This window comes from Salmo salar, chromosome ssa08 (assembly GCF_905237065.1).
Source record: "Salmo salar chromosome ssa08, Ssal_v3.1, whole genome shotgun sequence".
NCBI classification, from domain to species: Eukaryota; Metazoa; Chordata; class Actinopteri; order Salmoniformes; family Salmonidae; genus Salmo; species Salmo salar.
Window position 1 is genome coordinate 4064019 of NC_059449.1, and position 26600 is coordinate 4090618.

The 26600-nt window shown below is 43.3% G+C and overlaps 1 protein-coding gene across 3 annotated transcripts; it reads right to left on the reverse strand.

The window, feature by feature from the left end:
• LOC106609972 (protein PAT1 homolog 1) lies at positions 1 to 26396 on the reverse strand. 3 transcript variants are annotated; one of them, XR_006770765.1, is made up of 18 exons: positions 26240 to 26396; positions 24349 to 24451; positions 17381 to 17880; positions 16896 to 16976; positions 16416 to 16625; positions 15869 to 15976; positions 15476 to 15562; positions 12367 to 12584; positions 12014 to 12158; positions 10879 to 10996; positions 10457 to 10554; positions 5793 to 5852; positions 3246 to 3391; positions 1851 to 2010; positions 1532 to 1657; positions 1225 to 1316; positions 669 to 912; positions 1 to 281 (listed from the first exon to the last, which is right to left on the reverse strand). XR_006770765.1 is itself a non-coding variant. In XM_014209052.2 (18 exons), the coding sequence occupies exons 1-18, from the start codon at positions 26252 to 26254 to the stop codon at positions 260 to 262; spliced, it is 2439 nt and encodes an 812-aa protein (XP_014064527.2). In that variant the 5' UTR covers positions 26255 to 26396; the 3' UTR covers positions 1 to 259. The 3 variants fall into 3 exon arrangements, 2 of the variants coding, with proteins under 2 accessions (XP_014064527.2, XP_014064528.2); XM_014209052.2 differs by having other exon boundaries at positions 763 to 912; XM_014209053.2 differs by lacking the exons at positions 24349 to 24451; positions 26240 to 26396 and adding an exon at positions 19304 to 19352 and having other exon boundaries at positions 763 to 912.
• Positions 26397 to 26600: the final 204 nt, after the last annotated feature.

The window sequence follows — 26600 nt, forward strand, 5'->3', positions numbered from 1 at the left end:
TACAATAGAAATACTTTTAATTTGATGTTTTATCACAGGCATCAACGTTAACAAGAATAAAAAAAGCTGATTTTATTTTTTCTCAGTTTCATCGCTCACTCACACGCATCCCCATACACACCTAATGGACACAAAGAAAAATGACAGATTCTGCTGGATTAAAATCAGTATCAACCCTATTAGACATCCTACTCTTCTAGGTACAATAGTGCGCGCACACACGCTTCAACTGGGCTTCTCTTGATGTCTGTAGTCGCCTCTACCTGGACAATGCGGAGATCCTGACAAAGAGAAAAGGAAGGAGGGTTTATTGTGAGAAAGTAGTGAACAGATGGAGTCCAAAGTAAATGTCCGGTGGTCAAAGAAGAATGTGTGTGTACTAAATCCAATTCGTCCCATTCAATATTTCAGTAATTTATCCCAAGCGATTTAACTTGCTCGAGGGCACGTCAGATTTTTCCCCTAGTCGGCTCAGGGATTCGAACCAGGTACCTTTAGGTTACTGGCTCAACGCTCTTAACCACTAGGCTAACTGAACCTCAGTCACCCTGAAGTGTGTGACAAATTGGAAATTCCACATCCGACTGGGATGCGAACTCACAACCCTCAGCACCTTAACACAATGTACTCAAAAAGCGCCAAAGCATTGCGCATGTGAACTTGTTTACCATTCATGCTTTTCAAATCACTGAAGGGGAGGTAGGAGCAGCACACTTCAGGGAGAATTTAAATTGGGCCAAGGACGCGCGAGACTGCACTCACTGTAACTTCTCCTGCAGCAGCTCCAGCCTCTGTCGGTCTACATAGCGCGAGAAGAGAGAGAGCAGGTTGGGAGGGGTGAAGAGAGGAGGGGACAGGGACGAGGAGGGCACGTTGAGCAGCTCCCTGGTCACAGAGAACACCAACTCTGTCCTGCGAGAGCGAAGGAAAGCAAGAAGCGAAAGGACAGACAAGGTGGAGAGTTAGACTGCAACCACAATAAACAGTGTTTTCAACATCAAAAAAATATGTATAGTTTTAGTTGCTGTGTGTTTCCCAAACCTGCCGCTAGGTGGAGACATTGACCATGCATCGCTAGCCATTACTGGCATCTTATTTTTTTTAGCTTCTGATGGAACAATACTAGCTAATATTGATGAATGTAAAAATCTAACAGCCATTCTAAATGTTGCCAATCACAAAACCATCACTGGTTTCTGACTAGTAAAAGGCTGCTGTGCTCACCATCGATTGTCATCCATGAGTTGACAGGTGGGGTTGGAGCTCTGCATTCTCTCTCCTTCACTCAGGATCAGGTAAAGCAGTGTCACACCAAACTGGGAGGATGGAGAGAAAAGGAAAGAGATGGTAGAAAAGGAGAGACGGGGACAGGAAAAGTGAGCGCACTGACTTCATAACGTCAATGCCATCATGGCCTTATTTATCGTCATTGAACCTGAACCATTATCACTGCTGGACAGAGAAAGGTAAGGTGCACTATTTTGCATCATTCTAACAGCAGGCAGGTTGTATAGTGGGTCAGTGCAGGTACCTTATTTTGTAACACTCTGGACAGTTGACCCTCGCTGCCTTGCAGCTCCTGCAGCAAATCTGTGAGGGAGGCGCTAGATAGGGATGAGATCACCACGGCAATGGGCTCCACCAACCAGCACAGCACCTGGGGGAGAGGCGAAGAGCAATTATAGACCACTTATGAGCATTAAATATATCTATGTAGGTGATTATGTATGCATGTGTGTGTGTTTGCGTCTCTGGGTGTGTGGGCTTGAGTATCTCATAGAGAACATTGTTTTTTGCAATAAAGACCTGACGCTAACCAACTTTGTGTGTATGTGTGCTTCTAGCTATACCTGGTCCTGTTTGTCTTTCTTGGCCAGGGCGGGCAGGTTCCGGGCAATCCCCATGACAACGGTGGCGGCCTGCAGCGGAGGCAGGAAAGGGATGAGCCTGGAGATGAGGCGCTTTCCCTTACGCACCGACATGATCAACAGGCACTGCTCGTCACTCACTCTGCAGGATGTGTGGACAGATGGAGGAGAAGAGGCGAGTGAGTCTGTGGTGAAATATTAGTGACGGGGGAAGCAAAGCTTTTCGGGACAATTAGGGGTTTCCGCCAAATATCGCCGGGGGGGGAAGTTGACTACTTGAAACTTAAACATTGAACATTAGTGACTGCCGGTTGGCTGAGGGAGCGGTGAAGCTGCATGGTATGAGGAGGTCATGTTCACCGCTTCCTCTCCTCCCTACCCCTAATTCCAAAACGTTCCCTAGCCCCTTCACCCTAGGCACTCATGTCGATCTGAAAGGATTGGATCGGTATAAGCAATAGTCATTTCCATCATATTTCTTCCACCTATCACAACCCTTCAGATCTACACAAGTATCTAGGGAGGAGGAGCTCGGAGTCCATTTGGAATTGAGGGACCCACGTTCCCCTCCTCTCCCTCCATCCTTCCTTCCTTCCTCACCCAGGCGCCGACGTTAACGACGGCCCACTGCAAGTAAAAAATTGTGTCGGCCCAGTGGATCTCGTCAACTCCTCGACGCATTTCTGCGTTCCAGTTCAACATTTACATGCTCTGTCGAAGTCTACTATTGAAAACCACACGCAAAATGATTGGCCGTTCATTCAAGGACCACCACCCCCCTCGCAAGTCACAACTGCTTGAGCAGAATATGAGTTGATGCCTTCACACAGCACACGCGGGCTGTCCAGAGCAAAAAGAAGCACTCGTCAATCCACTCGCTGCGCTTCTTTATTTTAAGGGAAGTGATTTACAAAAGTGAACCTACTGCTGGCTACTGTTGATAGGCTTCAAAAAGAGATCTATTTTCTGGGACTCATTCTTAAAAGGGGAAGCGTCCTCTTTTGAAATGTACAAAAATATATATTCTCAAAATGACATACTTTAGAAACAACTATTGCAACTAATACAATGTAATGACTTACATTGCCTAAATTATATTACACAGCTTTTTCAAGCCATAATAACAATACGTAGCCTATTACTAGCTGAATATAGAGAGAAAGCATGCCAAATCTATAGGCCCTGCATCACCTTACTGCATTTTAACTACCCCAAGTCTGGGGCCAATAGATTTTTGGCCGACTGGGCCAGTGACAGAAAAAAGTTATTGTTGGACCTTGCTCACCTTGTCGTCCCACTCCTTCCCCTTGAGGGAGCTGTAGAGTGTGGGTCTTGTCCCTCTCCCTCCTCCCCCACCTACCGATCCCTCCATCTCACCTGTCGTCCCACTCCTTCTCCTTGAGGGAGCTGTAGAGCTGCAGCGTGTGGGTTTTGTGCTGCTCTAGCAGGGCCTCTCTCTGCTCCTCCGGCGTCTGCATGAAGCGCTTCTCAAAGTCCTGCACCTCCAGCAGCAGACTGTACATCTGATGGAGAAAGAGAGAGGGGGAGGGAGATCGTGTTAGGGTCCCCAGAGTGCCAAGCTCTCAAGAGTGTTTTTTTTAGGGATGCGTGGTAATAGTGCAGAGTAGAGGTCGACCAATTATGATTTTTTTTTTTCTCAACGCCGATACCGATTATTGGAGGATCAAAAAAGCCGATACCGATTAATCGGCCGATTATTTTAAACAGAAATGTCTTTGTAATAATGACAATTACAACAATACTGAATGAACACTTATTTGAACTTAATATAATACATCAATAAAATCAATTTAGCCTCAAATAAATAATGAAACATGTTCAATTTGGTTTAAATAATGCAAAACAAAGTGTTGGAGAAGAAAGTAAAAGTGCAATATGTGCCATGTAAGAAAGCTAATGTTTAAGTGCCTTGCTCAGAACATGGGAACATATGAAAGCTAGTGGTTCCTTTTAACATGAGTCTTCAATATTCCCAGGTAAGAAGTTTTAGGTTGTAGTTATTATAGGAATATTTCTCTCTATACGATTTGTATTTCATATACCTTTGACAACTGGATGTTCTTATAAGCACTTTAGTATTGCCAGTGTAACAGTATGGCTTCCGTCCCTCTCCTCGCTCCTACCTGGGCTCGAACCAGGAACACATCGACAACAGCCACCCTCGAAGCAGCGTTACCCATGCAGAGGAAGGGAAACAACTACTCCAAGTCTCAGAGCGAGTGACGTTTGAAACGCTATTAGCGTGCACCCGGCTAACTAGCTAGCCATTTCACATCGGTTACACCAGCCTAATCTTGGGAGTTGATAGGCTTGAAGGGGTGGAACGTTCCAACAGGAATCTGTTCCAAAAAACGTAAAGTAAAAGGTTGCCAACCAACAACGCATACAAAGTAGCAACGCATACAAACCTAGCTAACTAGCGGCCGAATAGGCATCAACTCACCACGTAGCTTATTCTTAATGTTTGTCCATAGGCAAAAAGACATGTGAGGACAGACATTTTTCGGAATAAACGTGATGAGTGAAAAACGCTATGAAATAGACCACTCCCTACCCGGTAATCTTATTCTGCCGCTATACAACTTTGTATGCGTTGTTTTTTGGAAACCTTGTTATTTACGAAGTTTTTGGAATAGATTCCTGTTGGAACGTTCCACAAATTATACCCATCCAGGTTGAAGTCATAAACAGCGCAATGCTTGAAGCACAGCGAAGGGCTGTTTGAATGAATGCTTACGAGCCTGCTGCTGCCTACCACCGCTCAGTCAGACTGCTCTATCAAATCATAGACTTAATTATAATAAACACACAGAAATACGAGCCTTAGGTCATTAATATGGTCAAATCCGGAAACTATCATCTCGAAAACAAACGTTTTTCTCTTTCACTGACATACGGAACCGTTCCGTATTTTATCTAACGGGTGGCTAAGTCTAAATATTCCTGTTAGGCATTGATGTTTATGGTTAGGTACATTGGTGCAACGACAGTACTTTTTTCGCAAATGCGCTTGTTAAATCAACACCCGTTTGTCGAAGTAGGCTGTGATTCAATGAAAATTAACAGGCACCGCATTGATTATATGCAACGCAGGACACGTTAGATAAACTAGTAATATCATCAACCATGTATAGTTAACTAGTGATTATGTTAAGATTGATAGTTTTTTTATAAGTCTAATGCTAGCTAGCAACTTACCTTTGCTTCTTGCTGCCCTCGCGTAACAGGTAGTCAGCCTGTTAATCCTTGTGGAGTGCAATGTAAGGCAGGTGGTTAGAGCGTTGGACTGGTAACCGAAGGTTGCAAAAACGAATCCCCCCTGAACAAGGCAGTTAACCCCCGTTTCTAGGCAGTCATTGTAAATAAGAATGTGTTCTTAATCTGACTTGCCTAGTTAAATAAAAGTGTAAAAAAACAAACAAAAAAATAAAAACAAAAAAAAATAATAAAAAGAAAATAAAATAAATAGGCAAATCGGTGGCCAAAACTTACCGATTGTTATGAAAACTTGAAATCGGCCCTAATTAATTGCCCATTCCGATTAATCGGTCGACCTCTAGTGCAGAGTTTCATAGATGAGTAGGTAGTAGTAAATTGTTACAAATGTGAAAAAAGAAATTGAATAAATGAATAAAGATATTGCACAATATATATGCTCCCAATAATTTAATAGGCATCACCAACGTTTAGGCACATAGTACCATCTTGCGTAGCTAGCTAGCAGTAACTAACACAAGATGGTTACAAAGAGAAAATGGAGTGCATACAGATATAATACATGTTAAGAGTGAGAGCACTGCAGAGTTCAAAACAGGCAGAGGAAGTTAAAAATGAAGGTAATACAAATGAATGCAACCACAGAGCTGTAAAGACAATGTAATCCTCCCCCTTCCTTCTCTTTACCTTCTCCACAGTGTAGAGGATCTGCCGTCTCTTATTCCACACCTGTTTCTCTCTCTTCTCCTGCGTGGGATAGAGGGAGCTGTTAGAGGAGTAGAATACTGTACTACCGCAGTGTTTCCCAACTGGGGGTAGGCGGGCAGTCCCCAGGGGTACGTGGGACATTGTTCCAAAATGTGCAACAACAAAAAATATCAGGAAAACATTTACTGAGGTCACTGGGGTGAAATCTCCAGTTTATTTTATATTTATAGGCCTACTTTTTTAAAACTTTAGTTTCGGTGTGCATTGCTCGGTCTCTCTGGCCTCTGCCCGCCTGTTGATCCTCTGCTCACGCCCAAGTGCATGTGACCCTCTGCTTTACACTAGTGGCTCACCATTTCAGCTAACAGCTAGCTTTGAGTAGAAACTAGCTATGGATCAATGGCTGAAACTCACTGTTTCAAGCAGCAGAAGCAGCACTAGCGCCAGCTCAAGTGAACCCGTGGGAAAAAGAAAGATCAAAGTATGTCAATTTCACGAACAGTATGTCCTCTTCGGTTTCACCTCCTGTTTCGTCTGCGGCGATGGGCTCTCAAATAATAGCATGAAACTAACCAATTTACAACAGCACCAAGCCTCTTTCCTGTGTGGCTAAGACCTCAGAGTTTTCCATGGAAAGCAGTCAGAATTTAAGGGAAGTCAAGAGTAATTAAAGAAAACGACTAGTGTCAACCAAAGCATTGGAGGCTTCATATGCTATGTCGCTACTTGTGGCCAAGTCAAAAAAGCCATTCACTATAGCTGAGGAGTTTGCCTGCTGCTGTTATCCTAACTGAAACTATGACTGATAAGACAGCAGCTGATGCACTGAAGACTGTACCATTGTCAAATAACACGGTGTGCTGTACAATCGACAACATGGGCGTTGACATTATTGATCAAGTGGTGGGAAAGTTCAATTCCTGTTCATTTGAGCTGCAGTTGGACGAACGTCAGTTTTTAAACAGAGTTGATTGCATTTGTGCGATACTGAGACATTTAGGAAATGAATGAGCACATTCGGTCCTGTGAGAAGCTTAACTACAGGTGAGGATGTGTTTCACGTTGACAGCTTTTTCCTCAGAACACAATCTGGATTGGAAATCCTGTGTTCATGTGTGCACAGATGGTGCGGCATCAATGACTGGGAGAATGAAAGGATCAATTGCCCACATAAAGTAAACCCGGACGTTGAATGGAATTCACATGGAGGCATTGGCCAGCAAGAGAATGAGTCCTGAGTTCCATGATGTTTTTAGAAAAAGGCAGTGAAAGTGATTCACTTTATCCAGTCCAGTCCTCCGAATCACCGACTTGTTTTGAAAGCCTGATGACAGTGGGACTGAGTACCAGCAGCTACTGCTTCACACCGACATCCGTTGGCTACCCAGAGGGAAAACGCTACGGAGGCATTTTTGAGCTGCAAGCTGAAGTGATTTTCTGTCTGAGCACTTGCGCGCGCGGACCCCCCCCCGTGGTCGTGTTGGAGGGCACAGCCTGGGTAGCCCACTTTGCTGATGTGTTCTGCAAACTGAACCACCTGAATCTTAACTCTGCAAGGCAAAAATACAAGTATGACAAAGTGTGCGGATTCATAAAGAAGATCAAACTCTGGGAGAGGAAAGGCGAAGATGGGGATATACTTCGTTAACCTCTATGGGCTAGGTGGGACGCAAGCGTAATCCCGTGGCACGATATTCAAATACCTTAGAAATGCTATTACTTCAATTTCTCAAACATATGACTATTTTACACCATTTTAAAGACAAGACTCTCGTTAATCTAACCACACTGTCCGATTTCAAAAAGGCTTTACAACGAAAGCAAAACATTAGATTATGTCAGCAGAGTACCCAGCCAGAAATAATCAGACACCCATTTTTCAAGATAGCATATAATGTCACAACCCAAACCACAGCTAAATGCAGCACTAACCTTTGATGATCTTCATCAGATGACACTTCTAGGACATTATGTTATACAATACATGCATGTTTTGTTCAATGAAGTTCATATTTATATCAAAAACCAGCTTTTTACATTAGCATGTGACTAGCATTCCCACCGAACACTTCCGGTGAATTTAATAAATTACTCACGATAAACGTTCACAAAAAACAATTATTTTAAGAATTATAGATACAGAACTCCTCTATGCACTCGCTATGTCCGATTTTAAAATAGCTTTTCGGTGAAAGCACATTTTGCAATATTCTCAGTAGAGCCGGCATCACAGGGCTAGCTATTTAGACACCCAGCAAGTTTAGCACTCACCAAAGTCAGATTTACTATAAGAAAAATGTTATTACCTTTGCTGTTCTTTGTCAGAATGCACTCCCAGGACTTCTACTTCAATAACAAATGTTGGTTTGGTCCCAAATAATCCATAGTTATATCCAAATACCGGCGTTTTGTTAGTGCGTTCAAGACACTATCCGAATGGTAAAGAAGGGTGACGAGCACGACGCATTTCGTGACAAAACATTTCTAAATATTCCATTACCGTACTTCGAAGCATGTCAACCGCTGTTTAAAATCAATTTTTATGCCATTTTTCTCGTAAAAAAGCGATAATATTCCGACCGGGAGTGGTGGTTTTCGTTCAAAGAGAGAGAAAATAAATACATCTCGTGCCCTCGTGCACGAGCCCCAGTCTGATGGTCCTCTGACTGGCCACTATCCAAAGGCGCTAATGTGTTTCAGCCAGGGGCTGACTCGATATCATTCAGCTTTTTCCCGGGTTCTGAGAGCCTATGGGAGCCGTAGGAAGTGTCACGTTACAGCAAAGATCCTAAACGTTCAATAAACAGAGGCAAGAAGCCCAAGGAATGGTCAGAGAGGGTACTTCCTGTTTGGAATCTTCTCAGGTTTTTGCCTGCCATATGAGTTCTGTTATACTCACAGGCACCATTCAAACAGTTTTAGAAACTTTAGGGTGTTTTCTATCCAAAGCTAATAATTATATGCATATTCTAGTTTCTGGGCAGGAGTAGTAACCAGATTAAATCGGGTACGTTTTTTATCCAGCCGTGCAAATACTGCCCCCTATCCCCAACAGGTTAACAGCAGCTTGACACCTACCTTTCTACAGGTGATGTTGGCAGAGCTCCCATGGTGAAAATAGTAAGCTCACGTTTATCCAAACTGAGTTCAACTTCTACTTCCCTGACATTGAAAACAAGTCCGCTAAACTTGACTGGGTGAATAATCCTTTCATGACTGACAGTACCAACAACAGTCCTACCAGACTGCAGGAAAATCTTCTGTACGTGTCCTCAAACCGTGGCCTGAATTTGAGGTACTCAGAGACAAGAGTGTCACATTTCTGGTGTGATGTGAAGGAATATCCTGACTTGGGGGGAAACATACAACGACTTAACTGCTGCCCTTTGAATCTACAATGCTTATATGAAGTGAGACTTTCATCCATGACCCTAATCAAGACCATGCACAAGAAGGGACTCGAATTGGAGAAAAGCCTGATCACTGCTGTTGCCACATGGCCCCCAAGACTGACAAAGCTTATGAGTGAGAGACAGCATAAACTCTCTCATTGATTGGAGAGTCCTCATTTGGTCATACACAAGTCTATAAATATGGGTTACATGTATTGGGAGTATGAGTATAAAATGTGAGCTTTGTTATTGTATAATTTATCTGAAAAAAATATATAAAAAGATAAAACTGATGTTAAGTGTACATTAGTATCATAGTAATACATCATCATCCTCAGTTAAATGACTAATATTGATATTCAACCTAATTTAGTCAAATTTACACCTATGTATATGCATTTACACCACATGTATAGGGTCCTAGACTACAGATTAACTATACATATACACACACACACACACACACACACACACACACACACACACACACTATAAGGTTTAATATTGTTCCACAGTTCTTTTCTAGTCTCTGCCTCAAAGAAACGGCCAGAGATGTGAGTTATTGCAGTCAAAACAGGGTGTCTGTGAGAAAGCGCCTCAAGGCTAAAAGAGATTCATAGACACAGAACACTGTAGGGAGTGAAAGAGATAAGAGACTAGTCAGACATACCACTATAAAGCAACTTGGGGAGTGGAAAATTACTGCTGAGCCCTTAGAAAACACTGGAACTAGTGTCGCTCCTGCAAGTTTGTAAAACTGTATATGCATGGGCTTGGTCTCATGAGTAGAAGGTATTGACCTAGGCAGTTACATCACTAGGGGTTGACTGCAAGCATATTAAAAGAAACTTGGACTTTTCCTATTTTTCAGAACTCAGGAGAGACATCAGTTGTATGTTTGATCTTTGACTTCTGTCTACAGCTGTATTTTGATAAAAATTGTTATGATTTATAAGTGCACATTTTGATTATTTCTTATTTGTTAAGTAAATAACGGAGCCTAGAAAAAAGGAACCAACAAGTTCCTGAAAATAACTAATGTTGTCCTGTCTTCATATCAATGCAGGAAGGATAGACCAAACAATTGACAGTAACATCTGGATAGCGAGACAAAAACAATATAATAAGAACAGAGTGTGATAAGGAACGGGGAACATACGTCAGAGACAAAAACAGCAGGAGATAGAATGGCAGAACTCGTGAGACACGCGAGTCTGGAGAGATTGTGGTGTATGTGTGTGTAATACGTACCTCGTCGTCAGTGCGACTAGTCACCACCGTGTCGATCATCTTCCTGGGGTTGTTGACGCTGGACACAGTCAGCTTACCCAGCGAGCCTGCAAACTGCACTGTGGGGGGGGGGAGGGAAGAAGAACGATACACATGCATGTCACAGATACATCCTCAAAAACACACAAGGTGGTGTGATGATTATTCATTTGATCAAATCCTTGGTTAAAATAGTACTGGTTCTCTTTTTAATACTTGATTGAGCTTGCCTGGTGCAAAGGAACCAACGCAACAGTCCCCAAAGTGCAAATCCTGCCCATTTGGTACACCAGGTTGTGTGCCAAACACTATTTAACTGAAAACAAATACTATTTGAACTCGGGTCTGGATTTCATAATTGATCATGTATCATCCTAGTTTTATGATAATCATTCATGCGTTACCTGGTCTGTAGGTGTGTTCCAGCTTGGCCACCTGGGGGGTGATGAGTTTGGTGGTGTGCTCCTTCCTCACGCCGTCTCTGTCTCGCTCCTGCCTCTTCTCCATCTTCTCAAAGTAATTCTGCCAGGCAACACAAAATTGGCATCCATTTAGTTACATATTTCTGCATTTAATCCACCATAAACAGGGACAACTACTGAAAAAAACTATCAGGATAATCCATAGTAAAACTATTTATTAACACTCAATTAAAAGGTGGAGCTCTGACAGCAAAGGTCAAAGGATAGCAAGACCTATTGGTCCCTAGAAGCAGGTGAACAGGGATTAGATTGAGGATGACCGCCAAGTGGAACTAATAAAGGATCTGAATGACAGGACTGGAACAGTTGTTTCCCTGGTGTACATTATGAACTTGTTTTTGACATGCTCCCTCCTTATCCCATTCTGGATTGGTCCATCCGGCCTGGTAACGATCAGATGGAAACACAATGTAAAGACTCGTGTCAGCTTAATAAATGCCATTTCTATTTAATCTAATTTTAGGTTGGTCAGTAGGACAGAAGGTAATGGAACGTTCGGATAGAAACAGACTGTCTAAAGCCGACATGCATCTCTGCAAGAGGTTGCGTCAGGTTTATAACTGACATTTCTTTCTGCCTTGTTCAGAACGTCACGCCCTCCTGCACATAACCCTGCACTGACCTGGGTAATGTTTATTAGGGAACACCGTAGCAAAACATTTTACAGCGGAAAATGACAAGCGTTAATTGGGCCAAGTCCAGGTAGCCATTCCCCATTTCAATCAATTTTCTTGCGCAGTTAAATAGCGTTTGGCACACTACCTGGTGTACCAAATGGGCAGGGTTTGCACTTTGGGGACTATTGCATTGCTTCCTAAATAGGCCAGGTTTACACTTTTGGGACTATTGCATTGGTTCCTTTGCACCTAGTGAATACAACCTGGGGTAATGTTCATTAGGACCCACAGAAGAAAAAAAAGTTACGATTTTGCATCAGAAAACAAAAACAGGCGTTTCTTATAGGACCAACTACTCACACCCAATTTCAGTCCATTATGTTCCGTTTGGTACCTAATGAACAGGGCCGCGCTTTTTCCATTGACTTGGCTGTACTGACCTGGTAGTAGTAGTCATCCAGGTAGGGATCAGTGCTCTGCAGCTGCATCATCTGGATCTTGGCCACCCACTCCTTCTCCCTCTGGGTCATCAAGTTACTGTAGGGGTCCCTGCTCCGCCAGTCCCCCACACGCCCGCCACGCTCACTGGGGAGAAAGACGATAGGGGAGGCAAAGTGAGAAAGAGGCTCCACAGCTGCTTCAGATGCAGGTTAGCTGAACGTAAAGCATTAGCAATTCAAGGAAATTTGTGCGGTAGTTTATGGCAACAGCACTGTGGATAGATATGGAGGAGACATGCGGATGCTGGGACAACTCAAATGATTTACACACACACACACTTCAGTCTACATACCCTCCTCTACTCTGCATCCTCTGGGTGAGCATGCGGCGGTGCTGGGGGTGCAGGTGCGTGGTGTTGTGCCGAATGATGGGACAGGGGACGTGGTTGAGAGGGGGCCCGCCGGGGTGGGGACCCATCCTGTGGGGAGGGGGCTGGCCGAAGAAGGGCCTGAAGCCTCCGCCACCAGGCAGAAACGGGGGACCCTGACAGCCCCTGGGGAAGCCAGCAACCTGAGAGAGGGAGAAGGAAAGAAACAAAAAATATATATTTTAGAGGAAAGGAAGGGAGGCTGTCATTGAATGTGTGTCGTGGAAATTTAAGGACTCAAACTCAATGTAAATGAATCAATTTATTATCACCACCACGTCAGGGAAGTTCAATCAAAGCTTGATGAAAATTCTGAAAGGGGGGGGGGGGGTTCCCTTTCAGTCCTTATATACTGCTCCACAAACAAGTTATATAAGCATGATTTACATTATTAACGTTGGTTCCTGCATTTGACTGACGAGGCTTCTCTCAAAGTTAGGACCTTGAAACTGAGAAGGATCCCAGAGCAACGTTCTGGGCGTACTGCCAATTGGTCTGAGGTGGTCACAGTCACCTGCACGAACCAAGATAGAGTGAGAGGTGTGTACAATTCAAGGATCTCTTCAGACAAAATGTTCCCTTGTGTGTTTATGCAAACACCCATTTCACATAACAGTATGTATAGACGTTCATAGATATGTTGTACATGTGAAACATTTCTGCTCATAGGGAGTGAGCATGCGGTGATTTCCCTACGCACCAATCGGAAGCAAAAGGTCTGAAACAGGGAGAAACTAAATGACCTTATTATAGAATTGCTCATTTCCGTTGTAACACTTTTTAACAATATGTTTATTGATTTAATTTTTTTACTAGACTTATATAAGCAGAAATATTACATGAAAAAAAAAATAACAAAAACCACATCAAAAGTTACCAGCAATATAAGATAAAATGATGAAACATTAAGACAAAAAAAGTGTTACAGAAGCATAAAACCACCAAAATTACATTTTACAGTGGTCTGATCTAATGGGAAAGAAGGTATTTGGGACAAATTTCAGATTAAACACAGCGCAACAAGCCAATCGGACATCTCTCACCACCACCCCACATGCACACAAAGCATAGTACACTACCCAGAGTTCCCCTCATTAGCCAATATGTTGCAACACTTTTTGGTATGGTGTGCACTTACGAATTAATACACCCCAGTTGCCAAATTTGTGAGTGAGACGGCTCAAGGCGAGTGCATTCAGGTGTACAGATGAGAACACAGGTGAGTGTTTAGTCCAGGTGTTGAGTCCAGTGACTATTTTAGCATGTAAGTGTTGGTGGGGCAAACTCCCAAAAATGTTTTTAGATGCATACCAGCAAAGCCACTACACATCACTGGACTATAACGTTGCCAGACGGTGCCCACAAACTGTTAGAACCTACGTAAGGTGTTGGGACAGCTTTATAACTGTTACACCTGGCTATCAGCGGAGCCTTGTCTTGCAGCGAAACAGTTCCTTCAGTCTCATTTATTTCCTTTAAAAAAAATAGCTGATATGACCGAATTGCTTAAACAAATGTGGTTACTAATGACAATTGAGATGTACAAACTGTAGCATAAGGGGACGACGAGCGAATAAGTGGCAATCCGTAATTTCGATTAATACAAATGAGCGAGCTAGGACGGACATAGTCGATTATAACCATTTGTTCAGAAACATATAGCAACAGAATTCAGAACATGGGCCGTTCTTACAATATTCTCCCTGTACACCAAGTCAGAACCACAGGATAAAGGAGGCATAGAAGCAGACAATGAAAGCATTTACAATATTCGATGACATTTATCTGAAACAGGCTCAGGGACCAAATTATTATGGTGAGGCACATGGGCTACTAACATACTTAGTATTACTTTCTTAACTACAGTATACATATCTCCCTGGCATATTATATCATTTATGCAGCAGCATACAATACATTTTTGGACTCACCTTGTTGGTTCTGTGCTCACTTGAACTGGAAGGTGGCGCGGCGGTCCTTGGTGGGCAAATTTAGTCATCAAAGTCTGGCATTCTCTGGATTCATGGTACTTTCGAGACAACTGAGAACTCCGAAAAAAACAAGGTTGAATCATGACGTTAGTGATCTTCAGGTCGGAGCTCTAGAAAGAGGCAGAGTTCCTGACTTGAATGACCGTTCAAAATGTATTTTCCCAGTCGGAGCTCGTTTTTTCCCCAGAGTTCCCAGTTGTCGTTAACTCACTGAAGTCAGATTTTTCCCAGTTACGAGTTTCCAGTTGTTTTGAAAGCGGTAGAAGTCATGTTGAATTGACAGCATGGCCAATGTTGAATGTTTACTCCACTGAATAGCAGGCTAATGTTTGCTTTGCAATGCTTGCAGTTAGCCACTGATTCCTTACAAACCACTCATTGTTGAATTTGCGATTTCCAACTTGTTGTGTAATGTTTGTGTCCAATGGCCGATGAGCACCGATACATTTTATCTATATTTTCTCTTCATATGACAAGGATTAAAAAGGACTTGCCAGTAGACTTGATTCATGAATCATGATGATGACTGCTAGCTAAGATTTTGAAAGTATGTTGTTGACATGATCAGTCCAATCAAAGCTACTGTAGACATAACGTGATTTGACCTAATTTTATCTGTGGCCAATGACCTTGAGCCTTCTTGGATGGGCACTTCTAATGTAACTCTATGGCAGCACCCAAGCGCCTTGAATTTTCGAGTTCTCCCTGTAGATTTTGCGGTGCCGTAGTGTCCCCATGAGTGACAGAACACTGAGCCAATCACAGCGCAACTAGAGTACATTACCAACCCCTACGCTCCGTATTTTCGCCTGGCTGCCCCACCTCCACAGCAAACACCAAGTTATGCTGAAACACCTGCATTTTGGAGCTGCCTTACTCAAGAAAGCAAAAAAGAGACCATGTTTGTATGCAGCTTTATTAACTCAATGACAATTTTTTTTACATTGTTTGTAAACTGATATGTGACACATTAATGCCAAAATAACATACTAAACGCTGCCCCACCTGACCTGAATGACAGGTTGCCACTGGTTGAGTCTCACCTGAGAGTTGAGCATCTGGGCGCGTTGGATCTGGGACAGAACGGGGCCCACGCCGGCCGGGAACGGAGGACGACACAGAGGAGAGTTCTAACAGAGAGAGAGAACCCAACTCAGAACCAACACTGACCTGGAACCGGCATCTGCAGTGAGCTAGAGAGTCCATCCATGAGCCAAGCTATTGAGCCAAAACCAAGATAGCTGCTATGGAATAATTAATATTTTGTACTTATATATCCACCCTCACGGAAGTAACTGACCATGAGAAGTCAACACTCATTCAACAATTGGTCAAGAACACCACAACAGACCAACAAAATAAAAAAATCTTTACATTCCACAACTTCACATGCCCCACCTAATAAATTAAGCGAAGGCCGGAGAGGTAGGACTCACAGCGATGTTTAAGAGGGTGTTGGGAGAGATGCGCTCGGGGAAGGAAGGGGGGTAGCGGTGTTGGTGGTGGACCGGGGCTCGCACATGAACGGCGGTGGGGTGGTGGATCTGCAACACACAGTAGAGAGAGGGTTTCAATACAACTCATTAGCCTATAACTGTACACAGAGAGAGGGTTAACTCCAGCTTTGCAACAGATAGGAAGAGAGTAGAGGCAGAAACAGGAGGATCAAGCAGTTACTAATAGTCTAATACAGTGGTTTCAAACTCCAGGCCCGTGGGCCACGGGGGCCAGATGTGGCCTGTGAACTGGAAGTTTGAGATCACTGGTCTAATAACTATGAACATTAGTTACTTCTGCAGAACAATTCCATGTTATACAAAACTACACTGAGAAGGGCATACACAGTTCACAAGGAATAGCCAAAATTACACAAATAACTATTTAAAATATAAGTGGGAGTACTTTGCATACAGACAGAAGATGAGGTAACAGTCCATAATGATTACTAAAAAGAGGGAGAAAGGGCAGAATTCTCCCACTGACCTGCTGCTGATGATGATTCAAAGCATGACTCATCGGCTGCTTGGGTGGAGTCCCGATAGGCACAGCCCTCACTGGTGGGCTACCAATCACGGGAGAGGACGAGCGAGGCGGGGGGGCCCTTTCCGACAAGTCCCGCCCATCCTCGCTCGTCATTGGCGGGGGCCGATTGGGCAGCCCCACTTCTTTGATGATAGACATAAGTGGACTGTCCTGGAAAGATGGGGAAGAAGAGAGTTTAACTTTTGGATCAAAGTCTACAATCAATAATGAATACAATTGGTTTAAACAAGATATGGTAAGTCATTCAGAGGGCAAATGTGCCAGCTATGTTGTTTTTCATGTAAAGTACAGGGCCACATTCAGCAAGGCACAACGTAGCTAAACAGTTCGTAACCGAAAAGCAATGTTCTTATTTCTTATTTGACAAATTCAGGAAGTACATCCTGTTACAGCCTGTTTCAAAACAGGCAGGTATCTTACCTCCATTTGAGTGATTAGTCCAGGGGTGATGCTCACAGGCCCAAATCCCATGTTGTTCTCCCAGATATTGTGAGAGTTCATCTGAAAGAGAGAAGCAGAGGAAGAGAAGGCGTGTCAGAAGGCACTGCTCCCCTAGTGATAAATAATTATCGTCCCTCATTGAACGAGCTGATAGGGTTTGGAGAAGGAACTATAACATAGTTCTGCAGCATATAGAGCTACAGAATACTAGATCAGCGGTTCTCAAACCTCTCCTTGGAAACCCCCAGATTTTTCAAAATGATGTTATAGCTCTGAACCAGCTCACCTTATTCACCTAGTCAAGAGTTTGCTATTTAGTTGAAAAGCTGAGTCAGGTGTGCCTAACTCTGGCATAGATAAAATACATGGAACGGCTGGGGGTACCCAGGAGAGGCTTGAGAACCACTGCACAAGATACAATGATCTGCAGCATTACTACAGTATAATATACTAGACTGTCTCACCTGTTGCATGGGGGCTGCCCCTCGGCGTAGGAGGTGCTGATGCTGCTGGTAGCTAAGCAGGGAGGGGTGCGGTGGGCCGGGGGGTAGCCCCGACGTGGTCAGCTGGTGGTGTGGAGGGAGCTGGGAGGGGTGGTGGTGCTGCTGGGGGATGGAAGGGGGAGGAGGGAGACCAGTGGACCGGTCACCAGGCCCGGCTGGACCACCCACACTGGCGATGGCCGGGTCCGCCCCGAGAATCAACATGGCTAGGGACTCGGCTAGGTCGCCTCCCCCCCTCTCCTCCAGGCCCGGAGGGGGCATCGAAGAGAGAGAGTGATGTGGTGGGGGGAGGGAAGACGGGTGGGGGACGCGGCTGGCGGGAGGAGGAAGGTGAACAGCGGAGGCGTTTCCTCCTCCCATTCCCCCCATCCCTAGTGCCCCTAGTCCTAAACCTCCGAGTCCGTCGTTCTTTTGTTCTTCGAGCTCGGCTAGACGCTTGTGCTCCTCCTGCCAGTCATCGTCTGTAGGAGGTAATAAGTCATTCCATTATCACAGGTGTCATCCATCCAAGTAATAAAGACTGACTGACAAATGGGGGATATTAACTGTGAATGGTAACATTAGCGATGAGGTAAAGGACGATATTTTTTACTAACCTTGGGTGCCGTTGTGTTTCTGCTTTTTTTCCCTTTGTCACTGACAAATTTACCACAACTGTGATTTTACCATGACCACAGCATTGAAGCTAGCTAAAGCAGACTTGCATATCCTGCATGTATTGTATGCACAAAAGGCTTGGCTATATGTTGGATATAGTGTGTGCACTGCAGATTTGCAGTGTAAATGATGCTTTCGTGGAACGTGCTGTAGCCTCATATTTTGAACAGTTATGAAAATACAACAGTTCATGCAGGAACAAAATTCTGGTAAAAAGGCCAACATTTGGAGGTTTCAATTTTTCAAAAGACTCACATAACTATAGAAATGGAGACCGTGATTTTAGAGACAATGTAACAACAGCTGATGTTTAAGGGGACTACAACAGTCAATTTGTTACTGGGCTCTCACCATCAGGTTATTCACATTATTCAAATTGAATCAAGTCACATTCCCAATTCGATTGCCCACCATGTATTAATTGACATTAAAGGCGATACAAATTGGGTCTAACAATAAATCTAGGACAAAAACTTTGTCCTGGCATTTCATGACCTGATTACCAGATATATTATTTTTAAAGCCCACTAGACGACTCATTTGTCGTCATTCTAAACATCATGAATAAAGGAAAAGAAAATACTGATGGGTGTTGCGCAATAGTGGACTAGGTGTCCAATCCGAAGCACAGAAAACATATGAAAACATCCAGCAGCCGTTTAGTGCCAATCGCGCACACATGGGCGCGGACGAAAGAGTCGCTGACAAAGGAGTTTGCTTCTAATGGCGAGAATATAACACGTTGCGGAGGTGCTTCAGTAGATGGTAACGCCTTCTGTGCCTTTGTCATTCAGAATAAGAAGAGTTTGTGGTTGGCTCCGTCTTTCATGCTCTTAGTATGTCATCAAACGACATGCTATAGCTAAGCTAACCATGTGCCTTGCATTCTGACAGTCTCAAAACAGTAGGGCTCACCCCATTTAGTTGACTGTTTGGTCGATAGGCTGTTGGTCAACCAAGATTTCTTTAGTCAAGCAGTCTAAAATATACAGTACCAGTCAAAAGTTTGGACACACCTACTCATTCAAGGGTTTTCCCTTTACTATATTCTACATTGTAGAATAGTGAAGACATCAAAACTACGAAATAAAGCATATGGAATCATGTTGTAACCCCCCAAAAAAACAGTTAAACAAAACATGTTTATATTTCAGATTCTTCAAAGTAGCCACCCTTTGCCTTGATGAAAGCTTTGCACACTCCTGGCATTCTCTCAACCAGCTTCACCTGGAATGCTTTTCCAACAGTCTTGAAGGAGTTCTCACATATGCTGAGCACTTGTTGGCTGCTTTTCCTTCACTCTGCAGTCCAACTCATCCCAATTGGGTTGAGGCCGGGTGATTGTGGAGGCCAGGTCATCTGATGCAGCACTCCATCACTCTCCTCCTTGGCCAAATAGCCCTTACACAGTCTGGAGGTGTGTTGGGTCATTGTCCTGTTGAAAAACAAATGACAGTCCCACTAAGTGCAAACCAGATGGGATGGTGTATCGCTGCAGAATGCTGTGGTAGCCATGCTGGTTAAGTGAGCCTTTGAATTATAAATAAATCACTGAGTGTCACCAGCAAAACACACCCACACCATCACACCTCCTCTATGCTTCAGTGGGAAGCACACATGTGGAGATCATCCATTCACCTAATCTGCATCTCACAAAGACACAGCGGTTGGAAAGAAAAATCTCAAATTTGGACATCAGACCAAAGGACAGATTTCCACTGTCTAATGTCCATTGGTCATGTTTCTTGGCCCAAGCAAGTCTCCTCTTCTTATTGGTGTCTTTAGTAGTGGTTTCCTGGCAGCAATTCGACCATGAAGGCCTGATTCACACAGTCTCTTCTCAACAGTTGATGTTGAGATGTGCCTATTACTTCAACTCTGAAGCATTTATTTGAGCTGCAATTTCTAAGGCTGTTAAATCTAATGACCTTATCCTCTGCAGCAGAGGTAACTCTGGGTCTTCCTTTCCTGTGGCGGTCCTCATGAGAGCCAGCTTCATTATAGCCCTTGATGGTTTTTGCGACTGACCTTCATGTCTTAAAGTAATGATGGACGGTCATTTCTCTTTGCTTATTTGAGGTGTTCTTGCCATAATATGGCCTTGGTGTTCTACCAAATAGGGCTCTCTCTGTATACCCCGCCTACCTTGTCACACCACAACTGATAGGCTCAAACGCATTGAGGAAAGAAATTCAACAAATTAACAAGGCACACCTGTTAATTGAAATGCATTCCAGCTAACTACCTCATGCAGCTGGTTGAGAGAATGCCTAGAGTGTGCAAAGCTGTCATCAAGGCAACGGGTGGCTACTTTGAAGAATCTCAAATATATTTTGATTTGTTGAACACTTTATTGGTTACTACATAATTCCAAAAATCAAAATCGAATGTATTTGTCAAATACACGTGTTTAGCAGATGTTATTGCGGGTGTAGCGAAATGCTTGTGTTTCTAGCTCCAACAGTAAAATAATATCTAACAAGTAATATCTAACAATTTCACAACACACACAAATCTAAAGTAAAGGATTTACGAATATATAAATATTTGGGCGAGCAATGTTAAATATAGTAGAATAGGTTAGACCAGGGGTGCCCAGACCCTCTTCCTAACGCGGTCTACTTTTTCTGGTGAATTAAACTGAAATTGGCAACCAATCACGGCCGGTTGTGATACTAAGAAATACATTTGACGATAGAGTTCTCCCTCCACCCTCCTTCTAGGCAAGTCGATTGTCCAACTACCTGCTAATAGCCATAATGGCATTGTACAACATGTGTGTTTGAAAAAATATTTTCCGGTAAGCACCAATTTGTTTACATCCATTAGACAACTTTGTTCCAATATTTCTGTAATTCAGTGATTTATTCCCATAGTAATTTGTTATGGATCCATAACTAAATAAACATTGGCATTTTGAAAGAGTATTTATCATCATTATTTTATTAACGAAAGCATTAAGATGCCATTCTTGGTTACATTGTTTTAGTTTGAACGTGCAGACTGGCACTAAGAACAGAACAGCGGGAACGTTTCCCTAGTCAGCACCATTATTAGTGCAATGCCCCTAAAATGTGTTGCTCTGTGCTACCCAGTGTGGAAGGGTGGGCTACCCAGTGTGGAAGGGTGGGCTACCCAGTGTGGAAGGGTGGGCTACCCAGTGTGGAAGGGTGGGCTACCCAGTGTGGAAGGGTGTCTCTAGGAGACAGAACGTGTCTTCTTCCTGAGCGGTATGACGGCAGCGTGGTCCCATGGTGTTTATACTTGCGTACTATTGTTTGTACAGATGAACGTGGTACCTTCAAGCGTTTGGAAATTGCTCCCAAGGATGAACCAGACTTGTGGAGGTCTATAATTAGTTTTCTGAGGTCTTGGCTGATTTATTTAGATTTTCCCATGATGTCAGAAGCTTCTAAAGCCATGACATCATTTTCTGGAATTTTCCAAGCTGTTTAAAGGCACAGTCAACTTAGTGTATGTAAACTTCTGCCCCACAGGAATTGTGATACAGTGAATTAAGTGAAATAATCTGTCTGTAAACAATTGTTGGAAAAATGACTTGTGTCATGCACAAAGTAGATGTCCTAACCGACTTGCCAAAACTATAGTTTGTTAACACGAAATTTGTGTAATGGTTGAAAAATGAGTTAATGATTTCAACCTAAGTGTACGTAAACTTCCGACTTCAACTGTATATTGTCCTGCTAATAACAGGGTTAATAATATATCTGTGACAATATCCAAGGGGCTTTTATATAATTCTAAATTAATAATAAGAAATAAGAATAGCTTTGTTTAAAAAAAATAATAACATTTTGGAGATTTAGTTTTCAAATAACCTAAAGTGAGTGAGAAAAAGGCCATTCTTGAACATGGGGTGAGACATTGTTACTAATTGTAAAATTTAAAAAAGCCTGTTTATTATTTAGAATTATTTCTGTTTTTAGAGGGAAAGAAACCGAAAACCTACAGTCATCTCATGTGTCTCCCAGTCAAGGCCAGCACCAGCATCTGTAGCAACACAGCTTGTACTGCTATGCAGTGTCTTAGACCGTTGCGCCACACAGGCGCTGTACAACGTGACTGGTCGGGAGTGGGCTACAGTACTACAGTATGAGCAAAATAATCTTAAAATAAAATAAAAACCTTAGTGTAACAACAGTTTTAGTAAGTAATACTGAAGTTGTGCACAATTATCAGTTTCTATTTAGGTTTATGTTGCCCATTCATTGTCAGAGACACAGTAGGACCCAAAAGCATAATCAGTGCTCCAACTCCCCCTTGCGCTGGTCTGGAGCAATGAAGTGGTGACACAGGGTACCGTACTAAACCACAAATTACCTCTAAGTCCCGTAGCATTATCACAAAACTTTTAGTGGAGAAACCACTGTAGCTACTGATTGCTAGCCTCAAGCAGGTGTCCAGGTGATAATCTGTTAGAGTTATACATAGAAGTAGGCCCAGGCTCCCTAGCCTGTGCATAAATGTAGGCCTATAAATGTGCCCATTTGGAGATCTGATAAGACCATCAGAAATGTTAACTCACCACCACTGTGGAACTTCAAAGCAATTTTTTCTTCACTTCAAACAGCAAGTAAACAGTCTGTTTTTACATTCATTGAGAATGACAATAGTTCCCCAGCTCTCTCCCTTTTGATAGCCACTCAGCACGAAAGGGGAATTAAATATCATGCTCTGATCTGGTGGAAATGTCATAAAATAGGCCTACCTGATTACTACTTATCCCTTGCACAAAACAGCCTATGTAACCGATGTGAAACGGCTAGCTAGTTAGCGGTGGTGCGCGCTAATAGCGTTTCAATCGGTGATGTCACTCGCTCCGAGACCTTGAAGTAGTTGTTCCCCTTGCTCTGCAAGGGCCGCAGCTTTTGTGGAGCGATGGGTAACGATGCTTTGTGGGTGTCAGTTGTTGATGTGTGCAGAGGGTCCCTGTTTCGAGCCCAGGTAGGGGCGAGGAGAGGGACGGAAGTTATACTGTTACACCTACAGCTATGTCGGTCTAGAGCAGGAAACTGAGGGTACAGAATATTTTATGCAATGTTGCATGTTTGCTCGTGCCAGCTTCAAGCGACCCAAGTTATTAATAGTTGATACAATGTTTCAAGTTCGTGGCAGACAGGCCATACCTAGCCATTGGGATTTATAGGATATTTTTACATAGTTGGCTATAGAAGTTACTTTTAGAATTTTGATTAACCACATGATGACTGCGATATGAACACTTTATTATAAATTAAACTGTTCCACGAAAATGTGCATATAAAAATCATAACTGGCACGCAGATCGGTAGAAATGGTAAGATAAATTGGCACTCCAAATGGAATAGGCTGCCGATGCCTGGTGTAGCCTATTAGGAGCGTAACAGCAGAATCCGCGAAGGCCAGACGCAGTGGGAGGGAGAGTCGGGAACAGGTTCTCTTCATTTGCATGTCTAAATTATTTAATCACAGTGTGCTCAAAGCATCAGACAAGCTCAGTAGCCTACACATAGTTGATTTTATCGATTGGTCGAAAGAAGACAACTTTTTTCTTAGTTGAGACAGTCCTACAAAACAGAAAAAGTTACAATGCGTGAACTTCCTATTCTTTATGGGCCTGTTTCTCAAAAGCAGCTTTAACCTAGGCGAAACAGCGGGGGGTGTTCTCAGATGCTCCATGTGAACTACAATCCTGACGCTTTGTTTTAACGTAATCCTTGCTTACGGTTTTAGAAACCATTGGAACTTAACTTTAGTACCAGCGAGAAATAATCTTTCAAATACAAAAGCTACACTTACTGTACGCGGTTTAGCAAAGTTGCATCCCCCGCCGAGGTACCAAACATCCTCTCACCTTGCACTTGCATTTCCATATTTCTGGTCAGAAGCAGGTGTTAGTCAAAACAGAGCTGTGTGCAACTTTGCTAAACTACGTTCATTAAGTGCATCTTTTGTATTTTACATTTTTTCCCCCATGTTCATATGAAAGTTTCGCTTCAAATGTTTCCAAAACTGTAAAGTGTGCGAGTTGTATTTGTGATTATACAGAGGACATTTCCCTCACAAGGCTAAAGGGGACGTCCAATGGCCCAAGTTTATTATTTTATATTTGCCCATAATTTTTTTAAATTCAGTTTAGTTTCAGTTAGTTTTCAGGCCCGGTTTGCTAGTTTGTATTTCATTTTAGTTGTATAAAATATTAATATTTTGTTAGATTATTCAGTTTAATGTGTTTTGTCAGTCAGTTGGTGAAAGATGGGCAAGTGACTCACCGATGGCCCCATCTCCGAAGGTGTCGTCATTAAACTGGTCAATCTCATCTTCTTCTTCTACCAGCCCCTCCTCCTTCTCCGTGGTACAATCTTCATCAAGGGACTGGAGGGAGAGAGAACAGAGAGAGATGAGAGGGAGTAAGGAGAGAGGGATGAGAGGGAGTAAGGAGGGAGGGATGGATGAGAGAGAGTAAGGAGGGAGGGATGAGAGAGTAAGGAGGGAGGGATGAGAGAGTAAGGAGGGAGGGATGAGAGAGTAAGGAGGGAGGGATGAGAGAGTAAGGAGGGAGGGATATGAGAGAGTAAGGAGGGAGGGATATGAGAGAGTAAGGAGGGAGGGATATGAGAGAGTAAGGAGGGAGAGATGGATGAGAGAGAGTAAGGAGGGAGAGATGGATGAGAGAGAGTAAGGAGGGAGGGATGGATGAGAGAGAGTAAGGAGGGAGGGATGGATGAGAGAGAGTAAGGAGGGAGGGATGGATGAGAGAGAGTAAGGAGGGAGGGATGGATGAGAGAGAGTAAGGAGGGAGGGATGGATGAGAGAGAGTAAGGAGGGAGGGATGGATGAGAGAGAGTAAGGAGGGAGGGATGGATGAGAGAGAGTAAGGAGGGAGGGATGGATGAGAGAGAGTAAGGAGGGATGGATGAGAGAGAGTAAGGAGGGAGGGATGAGAGAGAGTAAGGAGGGAGGGATGAGAGAGAGTAAGGAGGGAGGGATGAGAGAGAGTAAGGAGGGAGGGATGAGAGAGAGGAAGGCGGACGAGAGGGATAGGAGAGAGAAAGAAGGTATGAGAGAGATATGGAAGGATGACAGAAAGGAGCTATGGGAGAGAAAGAGAAGCAACAAGAGATATATTGGTTGTTGTTGAAGGGAGGGGATGCGATGAGGTCAAGAAATTTAAAGATTTAAGAAATAAGTCTAGAATGTTGTTTTTCCTCATGCAAAATATTGTTTTTCAACAAATGTCAAATTCTTTTTTAGATAATTATAGTCTAAGCAGGTTTCTTAGCAAGCTCCTCAGGAAAAAATATTGACTTCATCCGCAGGTGAGACTGGGTGCAATAGGAACGAAATTACAGCTTTCCCTCAATTTGATAGCGAATGATTAGAACCCTGTACATATTATATTGTGAGTATTTCGTGAACCCACGTGGATGGAGGAAGTCAATGCTGCCAGCTAGTTGAAGTAGCTAGCCCAAAGATGTAACGTTACTGTTAAGACATTAACGTCTATGAAAATGTTAACGTTAGTTTAGAAGATAATTCGGTGGGAGAACAGTCCAGTATTTCACAGGCAGAGTGATCCAAGTCACCTTGGCTTTATCAATCGACTCACTTGTCAACAATACACTGTATTTCCATTCCAAAGAAAAGTGGCATAGCTATTATACTTCTGAACCTTTTAATGTACTGTCAAACATGAGCCACCTAGCTAGCGACTTAGCTAGCCATCTTATCACCTAGCAAGACAATATTTCCCAGACAAAATAGCGAACCAGAAAAGCTAGCTAACGTTAGCAGGGGAAGGCTGCGCAAACTAGCTAGCTAGGTTACATCACACGGGATCCACGTCGATAGTATCGAACTTGGAACATTTCCTAATAAAAATCCACCATTCTTTAGTATTTTTCTTTTAAGGTAAAATGTTGAACCCGACAGCCATGTCCATACTCCATTCACTGGACACCCAGGACCGTGACGGTGGGGGACAAGGTGCCGGGGACAATTAGCCAGGGAAAGCTTGGTAGGCCGCACGGAGGAATTTTGTCAACGGAGTCGATAAGTAAAAGGCAAAATCCCCCAGAAAATGGCCACATTTCAACTCGTCTTGAGGGAACGCTAGCTAAACTGTATAGAGAAATTGCCAGAGGTAATCTAAACACTGCTCACCTGAAAACGGAACATGTAACGTTATCTTCAGTCCGCGAAAGGTACAATTCTCCCAAGTGTCTCTGGTGGAAGGCGGCGCGCAAATTACGCAGCATTGGGGTTCGCGTGATCGCGGCCAAGTCTATGTGCACGAGTACGCACACAGGGAGAGACTGCGACGCACGATTCACCACAACGTTTAAGTGCATGCAATTTATTATTATGTTTGACTAGGTGCAAGGTCCATTGACATACATTTTAATCTTGCCTTCAAAGTGACCTGAAACACTATTGTGCACTTACAGTACTCAGTACACAGTAAAGCTAATACAGACATGAAAACTCACATAGTCCTGAGCAGGGTTCTTATGACAATTTCCAG

Excerpts from the sequence above, each read along its gene's own strand:
- LOC106609972 (XM_014209052.2), bottom strand. Across the intron at positions 16,626-16,895 it reads GACTAATCACTCAAATGGAG|GACAGTCCACTTATGTCTAT; the intron begins GTAAGATACCTG and ends CCATCTTTCCAG. Across the intron at positions 12,159-12,366 it reads AGGATGCAGAGTAGAGGAGG|TGAGCGTGGCGGGCGTGTGG; the intron begins GTATGTAGACTG and ends CTTTCTCCCCAG.